The 12673-nt window shown below is 36.6% G+C and overlaps 1 protein-coding gene across 1 annotated transcript; it reads right to left on the minus strand.

Moving 5' to 3' along the window:
- Positions 1-9114: 9114 nt before the first annotated feature.
- On the minus strand, positions 9115-10041 carry LOC103736580 (olfactory receptor 8K5-like). The gene has a single exon (XM_008836088.1). It carries the CDS (start codon positions 10039-10041, stop codon positions 9115-9117), a length of 927 nt encoding a protein of 308 aa, XP_008834310.1.
- Positions 10042-12673: the final 2632 nt, after the last annotated feature.

The raw sequence follows: 12673 nt of genomic DNA on the forward strand, positions 1-12673 counted from the left end.
ATATATTTAATGGAGTTATGTCACATGGATTACAATGCTCAACCTGCATGGCACAGACTATTTAATAAAAATGACAATGCCAGATATGAAAAACTTTCCTTCCACTTTTTGGTCAAGGAAGTTGGAGAAACTTCTGAAATAATATAGACCATTGCCCTTACTTTCCTCTCCGGACTTGAGACTGTTCTGTAAGTCAATGAGCCAAGCATTAATTTTGCAGCTACTAGGTGGAGTGTTCTGTACATGTCTATTAGGTCTGTCCCAGCTGGAATGTAACTTTACTGTGCTATCTCTTTGCTGATTTTCTGTCTGGTTTATTTAATTAATTTAAACAGTTTTTTAATTTTTTGTATATGAGCTTTTGGCTTGCATGTATAACTTCACCCCTGTGTGCAATGCCTGTAGAGGTCAGAAGAGGGCATTAGATCTCCTGGAACTGGAGTTTCAGATGGTTGTTAGCCACTATGCGTATAAACCTGGGTCCTCTGCAAGAACAGCCAGTACTTTTAACTGCAGAGTCACCTTTCCAGCCCCATTGTTGGGATCATTTTTAATGGCCAAAATCAGTGTGTCTTATTTCTCTGCATTAATTTTATTACTTTAAATACTTTAGCCAACATTAAAATATCAGAAAGAGCATAAATAAATGACTTAATGGTAAGTTTCAGGTCCTTTTAATAAGATGATGCTATTCAGCAGTCCTTTCTGCATGAAATAACTACCATCATCACAGCTTCGGCTGAGCCTGATCACAAAAACTTAGTCACAACTGGGCTTGTTGATAGTTGTGCTCATTCATTAAAGGACTGCCAAGCAGGGTCAATGGACGCTCACCTGAGTATCGAGCCACTTTTCCCAGCCAACTAGTCCAGCCTTGGAAGACAAAAGAAAAATGAGGAAGAACCCAATAGAGGGATGCTTTTGGAAGCCCTTGTCAAGAAACTTATTCTTGCCTTTACTTCTCCTTCACATTTCCTATTCATGAGTCAAAGACTTTCTTTTCCCCTAGAGACAGACAATAGTTATGCAATTTGGGAGTCTTGTAGATAGACCCACTGAAGGGGTGCTCCAATTGCCACACCCTGCATCCCAGTTCAGCATGGAAGAATCCAGAGCGGTCTGCGTCCATATTCCCTATTGGCAATTTGGGTAATCCCTTCAGAGGATGGCAAGATAAGAATAGGAGGTAAGAATTGGCTAGGTAGTTAGGGTAAAACATCCCAAAGAAATGTATCCAGTTTCTTGGATAAAAGTCAAAATGTCCTTGGGCCTGTTAGCAAAACACTTTGTTCGAAAGGCCAAAAATGTCAAAATTTCAAAAGTATTTGGGAACTTGTATCTAATCCTTAAATGATTTTAGGGTTACTTCTTCAGAGTGGGGAATGCTGTAGGAGAGGGAGTGGGCATGCATTTGATCAAAATATCTTATATGCATGTATGAAATTCTCAATAAAGTTTTTGTAAAATTTAAACAATAAATAAATAAATAAATAGGATTTGTTGTGCCACAAAAACCTAAACAAAAATGAATTAACAAATATAAGAGCAGAAATTAATGAAAAAGAAGCAAAGAAAGGAGTACAAAGTATCAATGAATGTAAGAGCTGACCCTTTGAAAAAATATAAATAAGATAGACTGACTCTTAGCCCTGTTAACTAAAAGAAAGAAAGAACAAATCCAAATCAACAAAATCAGAGACAAAAGGGGAAACATTACAAAAGACGTAAAAAAGATTCAGAACCTCATAAGGGAATATATAATAACTAATGATTTGTTAAATTTAAAAATCCAGTGGAAATGGATAGATTTCTAGCTTCACGGAAAACACTAAAATTAAACAGAAATGAGATCAAGAGCTTAAACATACCTATAAGAAATAAGGAAATCAAAACTGTATTACAAAGACTCCCAACAAAACCATTCCCAGGCCTAGACAGACAACATATCTTCAAAGAAGATCTACAAACATATGACTTAAAATATTCAAATAGGACTCTCAGACTCCTTCTATGATTTCAGTATTGCTATAATATGAAAACCAGTAAATAAAGCTTAAAAAAATCTATAGGCTCATAACCTTAACCAACATAGATGAAAATTTTTTCAACAAAATACTTGTAAATCACCTACAGACACACATGAAAAAGATTATCCACCATAACAAAGTAGGTTTTAATAAAGAGATTCAGGAGGGATGGCTCAATATCTGGTTGGGGCATTTTACCCAATTCCCTGTTTTATGCTAATCTTTTGTCTGGTTTCAGTTTGCATTGGGTCTTGTGCATGCTGTCACCATTACTGGAAGTTCATATGAGAAAATTCTCATTTGCTTGGAAAAATCTGTTTCCTTTGGTCACCCACCACCCCTGCCTCTTAAAATTGTTCTGCTTCCTCTTCCACAGTGGTTTCTGAGCCCTGGGTAGCAGAGTTCTAATACAGGAGTCCTGTCAGTGGACACACACTTTGAACTTTCTTATCCTCTACATTTGGGACAGTTGTGTTATCTGCCTTAATCGCCATCTCTGCATGAGGAAGCTTCACTGGTAGGAGTCGAGAGATACATTCATAGTCTCTCTACCCCGTTCCACTGTGTTCCATGAGCCTTAGGTATAGAGTTTCCATTTTAGATAGGTCAGTTATATCAGGGCATCTCACAGATAGCTATTCTCTGTGTTTTATCAGTTGTGGAATTCTGTAATAGTTTCCATCTGCTCCAAAAAGAAGCTTCTTTGTTGAGTGGTGAGAAGTATAATTGTCTGTATATGTAAGGGTATCTATTTAGCACATAGTAGGAAATTATGTTTTTCCAGGGATGAGACAGATCGAGTGTTTTCTCAATGATATGACCTCTCCAAATGTGTATTTGGCTAAGTTTATAGTAACACACATGAGTTCCCTCCCAATTGATTATTCCCAAGATAAACATGCCACTACTACACCAATAGAGGTAGTTTACTTTGCCAGTCATTGTGGTTGGTTATTAGGTTCTCTAGGGTTGAACCATTCACTAATATTTAGCCCTTAGCAACTTGCATAGTGTTCTCTGAAACTATGAGAACTAGTCTTCAGAGAGGAAACCTCCAGGCCAGTCCCAACTCCATCATTTCAAGTCCTTTATCTGAAGTATACCTTGTTTTCAGAAACATGGTCTTACATTCAAGTTATTGGAGGAAATAAGGGCTGCCCGTGTTATTTTTGGAGTCTCTTGGACTGCACTGACCAACATCTCAAAGGGAGATTTCTGCTGCTCTGGCACTGTGTTTCTTGTTATGCATTCTTCAGGTATACACGTGCACTCACATACAGATAGTGTATGTATATTTTTCAGTAGGCTTTTGAACTAATACATTTCCCACAGGATTTTCACACAAGCTAAGCATATTTATCTCTCTTCTCTCTGCCCCTGAATAACTTTTTCTCTTCTATCCCAAGTTAAAGTACTTCCATTTTCCCCTTGATAATGCCTATCTCCTATTATTTCCCTCTCTTGAACTTCTTCTCTCCTGAGACTCTAATGCCAAAAGAAGAGAAAAATACCAAGAACATGTGACATGAAAACTACCTTTTCATACAAGGATAGATTACATTCAAAATATTTAACTACTATGGCAGAGATTCACTGTGTATGAAGGTTATCAATGGTGACAGTGAAATGAGGAAGAAATTAATTTCTGAAATATGTGTCAGAAAAAGGAGAAATAATGACACTTTGGGATTTCATATTAGCCTTGTCAGAATAGATAAGATTTTGTAAAAAGAGACAAAAGTCTTTACAGATGTAAAAAAGGGAAACAATCATTTCTAGTGGGAGTGCAAACTGGTACAGTAACTATGGAAATTAATGTGGAATTTCCTCAAAAACCTGAAAATAGATCTTCCATATGATGCAATTATACCACTCTTGGGCATAGACCTTGTTCTTTGTAGACCTCACAATAGTGAAAAATGGTATGGAAAGATTATAAGTCCCACATGAGCTTAAGTCAGACAAAAATCCCAGCATACAGATGGGGAAGTGGATAAGAAACCACAACTCTGCCTGAGGAACTATGGGAAGCAAATTATTGCTGGGATAGGGGGAGTCATTCACATTTATGGGTGAGAAGTGAAGTTGGATGATCAGGCTTCAGTGAATGAATCTGCACAGAGGGACATTTAGGGACACAAAACTGACTCTACAGTCCTTAATACACACACACACACACACACACACACACACACAATATAGATACAGATATTTAACAGAGATTGTGTGAGTTACAAAGGCAGGATGCAGATGCAGGAGGGAATCTAAATATAATCAAATAAAAATATGAAATTCACAAAAATTCAATAAAATTTTGAAAACCAACAAAATGAAAAACAAAAGCAAAAATGGATGTTGAGTCAGGCTGTCTTTAAGCATAAGTCTTATGGTCTTGCATAGCAGACTTAATATGTGGAGAACAGTCCTTAGAAAGATAAAGGCCACACTTCAGAGGCAAGGCTTGGAGCAACTGAACTGACCCAGAAGCCTACACTCTAGAAACTAGCTGTCATGGTATCAGAGGATGCTATACAAAGATGAAAAACCAGTCACTCGTCCTAGCTGTAAAACAGCTGTAAACAATGAGTGGTCCCCAAAAACTATCTCTCTTGGTCCAGTATTGGTAGATTCATCTTGGAGGTCCTCAACTGCTGTCTAATTGGTATTACTGCTCACTCAATAGGACGAATTCATGTCTGGTACTGCAAACATAGTCAAATATACATGACTGGAGAGGTCGTGGGCCCTAGGGAAAACCCTAAATATGTCACATTTCTTGACACATGTAATTTCTTATTATGTGTTCATTATACATCTTTATATTTACAGACAAGTATGCCTGTAACCACACATCAAAGAAGCTTCTTTTTTTGCAGTGGATGGAGACTATTACAGAGTTCCAAATCTGTTCAAATCTAGGGAATAAGTGTCTGTGAGACAATTAACTCCAACTCCAAATGACACATCTTTATTGCAACCTGTGTGTGTGTGTGTGTATCCTATAGGATATACTTTCCATGGAAATTACCTTATGCGGGGGATGCCAACTATCACAGAAACCTACAACTGACCAGTGTATAAAGCACAAGAGGCCTCAGGGGGCTTATCCTTGGATAGGACATCTATTTCAAACCTCTGCCTCAAAAGGCTCAGAGGTCATTGTGGAAGAGGAGGTAGAAAGACTGAGCTGGAGAGGGTGAATGACCACAAGAAAACAGACATTTCCAGAATTCACAGAAATGGTAACAGCATGCACAAGTCTTATGCAAGCTCAGACAAAATCCCCATATAGATGTTATTTCTTATGGGTAACAAATCTCAACCCAAACTCAAGAACTTTGGCAACTAGTGACTGCTGGTATGGGGAAAGGCAGTGTCTTACAAGAATGGCACTCTTAGGAGGCCCTGTATATGGGCCCAAACTGAAGGACATTTGGGGACACAAATCAGACTCTATAGGCTGTAATATACATTTAACCTTCTACCATCTATCGATCTATGAAAGTACACTAAATTGTGTGGAATCAGTGGTGGGAGGTGTGGATAAGGAAAAGATTTCTAAATACTATCAAATTATATTTTATAAAAATTACAAAAATTCAATTAAAAATAAAATTAGGGGGCTGGAGAGATGGCTCAGCAGTTAATAGCACTGACTGCTCTTGCAGAGGACCCAGGTTCAGTTCTGAGCACCCACATCGAGGCTAATAACCATCTGTAACTCCAGTGCCAGGGTGTCAGAATCCCTCTGCTCACCTCCACAAGCATTGCAAAACATGGGTACACTTACACACGTACAGGCAATACACTCATACATAAAATAAAAAGAACTAATAAATAAAATTTAAAAAACAGATGACATGTTGTGAGAGGATTACTGAGCTGGCAATGGGCCTAAGAGTAAATGGGAGGTTGGGTCCTGAGTGAGGGCGTTCTCAATATCATCACAGTACATTGCATGAGATTTTCAAAGAATCAATACAAATGTGTTTTAGTATTTTATTTGACAGAATGATATAATACAATGTATTTTGATGATAGACCCCTCCCCATCGCCACTCCAGCCTTCCTACCTACTTCATGTCCTCTATTATGAGTTGTATTTTGTTTTAGGGCCTATCAAATCTAATTTGTGTTTCTGAAGTGCTCATGGGTGTGAGTCTTCCTCTTGGCATCTTGTCAACCTACCAGTCATCAAACTAGTAAGGAAAACTGACTCTCATTATGTCAGGATCTGCCAGTTCCCAACTGATCTTCATATAAGGTCTGGGCTTCCTGCCTTCTTCATTTATATGTGTTGGGGTACTGTCTTTATAAAGAAATTTCTGTATCTATTGCAATGATTTTGTGAATTCTCTCCCCAAGTATTCTGTGTACCACATTCATTAATTTGTGTGTATTGAACCGTCCTTCCGTCTCTGGAGTAAGCTTACTTGATGATGGTGAATGATATTCTTGGTGTGTTCTCACTTTTGCGTATGACAATCCTCCTTCCTCAGTCATGCAAGTGATAGAATTATAGGCAAGTGTTGTTATCCCTGGGCCTATTTCATACATTTTAGAATACTTTTTGAGAATTTCTTGTGTAAGTGCCATATTTATATCATTTGCACTCCTCTTACTCCCCCTACAATTCTTTCCCTGTCTCCATCTTGTACTCCCAGACTCCTGACTTCTCCTTGATTATTATTGCTTTATAGTGCATAAATATATTTATCTCTATATATAAAATGTACTGAATACCTTTACTGTTGCTCGTGTATACATGAGCTTAGTAGGGTCAACTGGGATCAGATAACTTGCAAGGGATCATGCCCCTGGAGAAAACTGATTCTCCTTCCCTCAGCATCCACTGATTGCCTGTAACATTTCATCTAGAGTTAGGACCCTGTATCATTTCCCCTATCAACATTGGCATGTCAATTGTTTTCTCATTTTTCAGGTCTTGTTAGGCAACCGAATTATGGATGGCTCATGGTTGCAGCTTCCCCTCCACGTCTAGATTGATGGAGCAGCAAGCTTCCTGTGCATCTATTCGTATCAGTGATGTTTGGCAGTAGATTTCTTTTCGGTTGTGTCTTTATCTTGTTCTAATATCAGGAAAATGGTTTCCAAAAACATAGTACAGTAGTGTTGTTTCCTTTTCTGTTTTATGGAAATGTTTAAAAAGTTTTAATGTTCTCTTCTCTCTAGTTACCTGGTAAAAGTCTGTAGTGAAGCCATCTGGGTCTGGACCTGTTTACTTGGGATATTTCTTCATATTATTGTTATTATTATCATGGCTTCAATCTCATTGGTTATTACAGATTGGTTTATAAGTTGCTTATCTTATCTTGATTAATTTTTATAGGTCATTTGATAAATCAGATTTTGTTGCATCCTACCACCAACTTGATTCCTGAATCAAGTTGATGAATTCAGTCCTTCATCTCCGTCTTCATCACTACTATTCTAGTTAAACTTTCTGTCATTAAAACTAATGGAAAATATGTGGGCACTAATATAACAAGGGAAGGAATAAGGAGGAAAATACAGAGGAGAGGAAGGAGAGAAATAACACCAAAGAAGCTTGAAAAAGCACAGGGAGGGGGCTGCAGAGATGGCTCAGCTGCCCTGGCTGCTCTTACACAGGACCCACATTTGGTTTCCAGCACCCACGTGGCATCTTAACAATCATATGTAACTCCAGTTCTTGGTGATCTAGTGCCTTCTGACTTATGTCAGCAATTAATGACAAAAGTTCAATGCATAGGAGCAGACAATACAATCATACATATAAAATTAAAAAATAAGAAATAAAATGTTTTAAAAGCCATAGGGAAATGTATTCTTTTATAAGAATAATAATATACATATATTTGAGACAATGTTCTCTCCCAGAATCATAGACTATGTATATTTAAAAAAAAAAAATCTATCAGGCATTAAAAACCTCCTTTTGAGTTGCTGGTTAGGGTAGTCGCAGAGACTCCCTAAACAGCAAAGGCTATTGCCATTTTCCTTGATTGCTCCACAGAACTTTAAGGTAAGTCCCCATAGCCTGAGACACCACACATTTTAGACACAGAATGAGGAAGGTTGAGCTGGAAATGACCTGGTAGAATCCTCCCTGAAGACCTGATCTCATAATATTGGAAGGTACTATGCACCTATCAGCTATCTAGCTGTAAAGCCTATGAACCACAACAATGACCACCTCGGTAAAATATCCTTAACAGTGCAACAGTGGCACTCGTTTGGAAGTAATAAACAACCATCTACTTGCACTTAAAGTTTGATCAGTGGGATGGAAATTTGTGCTTGGTATTATAAACCTAGCCAAATACCCATGGCTACAGATTTCATAAATAGAGGAGAATAAACTGCTACTCACATTTCCCTAAATCAATGCAATTTCTAACTTTCTTCTAAGCAGTTATCCTTAAACCTACAGCTAAGTGTAACTCTCATTTCTCAAAGATGCTCTTTTTGCAAAAGATGGAGACAGTTTGTACATCTCCTGGGGGATTCAACAACTGTAGTCCCTGGGGGCACCTGAACTCCTGTTCATATACAAACATGCATAAACAAACACACATACAAGCAACCCAATATACATATCATTAAAAATAATAAAAGTAAATCTAAAAAATAATATGCAAAACAGATGTTCATTATCGATATTAAAAGTAATCATAGATAGCACTTGCAGTAACAAGTTTTTAATACTTATTGCTCCAAATATTTTAATAGAAACATTCTCTGAAAGAGACTTGCTCCTACAATACTAACTGGTAGAGAAAAATACAAGTTGTTGACATAGAGTTTAGCAATTGCTCCCCAAAGTTAAACTGACAGATTGCGTGGAATCACTGAAGGGCACACTGAACCAGAGCTAGAAATGAGAGCAAGAAAGATATTTTAATTGAGATTTAAACTTTAAGCAATAGCTTGTCTAAGGATAAATAAATCAATCCATGCATTTTTATACTATAATAAATTTGCTCTGGAGTTAAAGGTGCAATTAACTTTCAATTATCATCATGTGACAGTTGCATTTATCATAGATTACTATTAAGAACATTCAATACTGAGTAATGGAAAGTGTTCATATATTTTTAAAGACTCTATGAAAAGCATTTTTTACCTCTTTATTCCTTAAACTGTAAATCAAGGGGTTAAGCACGGGGATCACTAAAGTATAAAACACTGATGCCAGTTTATCAGTTTCAAAAGAGTGAGCAGATTTGGGCTGCACGTACATGAAGAGCAGGGTCCCGTAGAACACCACCACCACTGTCAGATGAGAACCACAGGTGGAGAAAGCTTTCTTCCTGCCTTCTGCAGAGCTCATTCGACATATGGTTAACAAAATCAGCATGTAGGACAAAAGAACTATGAGAAGAGAAGAGACTAAATTAAATGCTGAAAATAGTATAGTTAACAATTCTGTCTCTTTGACTTGTGAGCAGATCAACGGTAGCAAGGGGACGACATCACAGTAGAAATGGCTGATGACATTGGGACCACAGAAGGTCAATGTAAAATACTTAATAGGGAACAGCAGAGCCTGGAAGGTGCTGTAGAGGTACGGAATGCCCACCAGCACATGACATCGTCTCTGAGACATGATCGCATTGTAGAGCAAGGGGTTGCAGATGGCCACGTAGCGGTCATAGGCCATGGAGGACAAGATTGAAAGTTCACTCACAATGAACATAATGAAGCAGGCCATCTGTGTGGCACAAGCATAATAGGAGATGGTATTTTGATCCACAACAAAATTCACCAGCATCTTGGGACAAATGGCTGTGGAATTCCCAAGATCAATGAATGCCAGGTGTCTGATGAAAAAGTACATAGGTGTATGTAGTCGGGAGTCCAGCTTGGTCAGGATGATCATGCCCAGATTTCCCACCACTGTGAGGCTGTAGATGATGAGGAAAACCCCCAAAAGGGGCAGCTGTAGCTCAGGAAGCCTTGTGACACCCATCAGAATGAATTCACCTGGCGTTGTTGCATTGGCTTGGCCCATTTGGATGGTGCAGTTAGCTATTCTATGAAGAAACAATAGAGGCTTATAAGATGCCCTGCATTGCCATATAAAAACTGTAATAGTCATAATTAGAGCGGACCATTTTGTTCATGAAAGAGGAAAGACAAGTGATTTTTACATTTGATTTTTGAAATAAAGATACAGGATAACTCTGATTCCCCAAATTAGGGAATTTGTGTGAAGTACATAAAATAACACCATACTATTAAACTCAAGAATTTCCAAAGAATTAGTGTAACTACATCAAAAACTAAGCTGTGTGAGTAATAAGATGGCTCTTCACAAGACCTGCACAGTCTTCCCTAAGTAAACTTCCATTATATCCGGGTTTTTTCATGCAATTTTTATTTTCTTATGGACAGAGGAAGAAATGGCATGAACCCAGCGAAGCTTCAATATTTTGGTTTGCCCATCTGTACTTTTCAGACCTGGAATTGCCCAATGAAATCACACACTCATACAATGGATTAGATATTGTATAGTAAGAACTTAACCTAGATTAGCCCAGTTTTTTTGACACTACAAATACTTTGCCATTACACTTGATTTAACAAAGAGAATCTTAGTGAAGCTCTACTAAGGTAAAAATTAAGCTAATTACATTTTATTTGGTGTTTAGTGAGTATATTTTTGGTTTGAGTCAATTGTCTTTATGAGTGAATAAGGCTGCATAATATCACATGATAGTGGCCACAAAGCACACTTACAGCCAATGTTAAATGTTCCTGGTGTTTTATTAATAAAATTATATTTGTGTACTTACTATGCTTTACATTAATTTCATAATAATCCACCTAACCTTTTTGTATATTATGCATATATTCAAATTTATATTTTAATTTTTATGTAATTTCATTTTTGATAAAATATCAGATTAGAATTTAGTCTTGAAAAATAATCCGTGATTTAAGTCAATATCCAAGGATACCAATACTTAAAGCTGTGTTAATTATTTCCTTTAACACTGGGTGAATAAGTTCTATAAAGCTGTTAATTGAGACTTTTATTATAGCACTTATTACTTTGTATCTATTAAGTTGAGAAAATTTATAGTGAAAATTTATAATATGTAGTATTGTTATTTTTAAGATATCAGTAGTGAATTCATTTATGGAATAAATGCAAATAAGATAAATTATAATGAATATTGAAGCTGATTTATCCCCATACATTTACAATCCTTCTTATTATATTCAGCTTATCCCCAATGGAGGCCTGAATCTCTATAAGCATGAGTTTAATTGGAGAAGTAATTCAATATCAAAATATTCAGTAAGATAAAAAATTCAGTCTAAAACTATGACGAGGCAAGGCAAAGCCAGCTATGGATTGCATAAAAATGAAGGAGAAACTTTAGGAGTTCATCATAAGGTACAATCTGCAGGTCACACAGCTGCAGTCTGGGGCCAGTTTGTTGCAGTTGACTGCAATTCTAGAAGTCATAATTGTTTTCCATCTTGCCTTTCTGATTCTGGGAATGAGGTCTGGGAAAGAGAGTTATGCTGGGAACTGTGGAATTACCTCTATCTCCTCTTCACAGATAGAAGTGGTTTGCTGTTTCTCAATTGATTCCCACTCAGATTCTTTCTGACCAACAGATAGAAAACACAGCCTAGCTCCTGTTGAAGCTGTATTGTGAAGTCTAGGGGGTCCTGCTATGTAGAAGATGCAAAGCACCAGGTTAAGGGGACTCAGAACATCAGTGTCAATATTACCATCTTCAAGTCTTTAATGAATTCTAGGAATGATTCTACAGTATATCAAATGTGTCTGCAATATCAGTCTTAGCTGTGATCTTCCTTTGTGAATGTGGTTTCTGAATGTCAGTAATCTGGCATGAAAAATGCTTGATCTTTGAATTTTTTTATGGAATAAATTTAAAAATAGAAAATTTTACAGCAATATCTTCTTTAAATTCTCCAACTCAAAATTTTCTACATTGCCTATTTAGTGTTTCAAAATCAAACAGTCAGCAGCAAACTACTCAGAAAAGTCATTCAACAAAAAAATCTACAAATGTATGCAATACCATTATATGAAAAGTCATAGAACTTTAGAAATGTTACATAAGAATGCTTATGCTTCCATTTTCAAATATTGCCTGACATACTGTATCAAATTAGCAATATTAAAAGGCAGGTACTTTGTGGTCTGGAGGGAAATATATTACTTACAAGTACAAATCATATTTGTACAACTGCAAAAAATTGTATGACCTTTATTCTAAGGAAATATGTTATTTATTGCATATTATATTAGATTTGTGTTATATTTATTGATGTTTATATGGAAGATCAATATTATTGAGAATCCCATATTATATTTGGAAATTGGATTCTTAATTTTTAATTCTAAATTTTTAAAAGGTAACATTTTTATCAATTTGTAATCTCTTTACTTTGAATTTCCATATATCATCTTCATTTTCATAAAAAGGAGCCAGGATATATAGTTATTTCATTGGACTTAGTGCTCAAAAACACCATATTAATCCAGGAAACTCTCATTAACAAAAGAGAAAATGCTTCATGAGACATTTTTGAGAAGCTTAGCTCACATTTCCCTTTAAAATATTTATGACCATCTTCCTTTTCATAAAAAGGAGCCAGGA

The sequence above is a fragment of the Nannospalax galili genome, unplaced genomic scaffold (genome assembly GCF_000622305.1).
Source record: "Nannospalax galili isolate Female #2095 unplaced genomic scaffold, S.galili_v1.0 scaffold337, whole genome shotgun sequence".
In the NCBI taxonomy this organism is placed as follows: Eukaryota; Metazoa; Chordata; class Mammalia; order Rodentia; family Spalacidae; genus Nannospalax; species Nannospalax galili.

Coding starts and splice junctions, on each gene's coding strand:
- LOC103736580 (XM_008836088.1), bottom strand. CDS start 10,041: ATGGGCCAAGCCAATGCAACAACGCCAGGTGAATTCATTCTGATGGGT.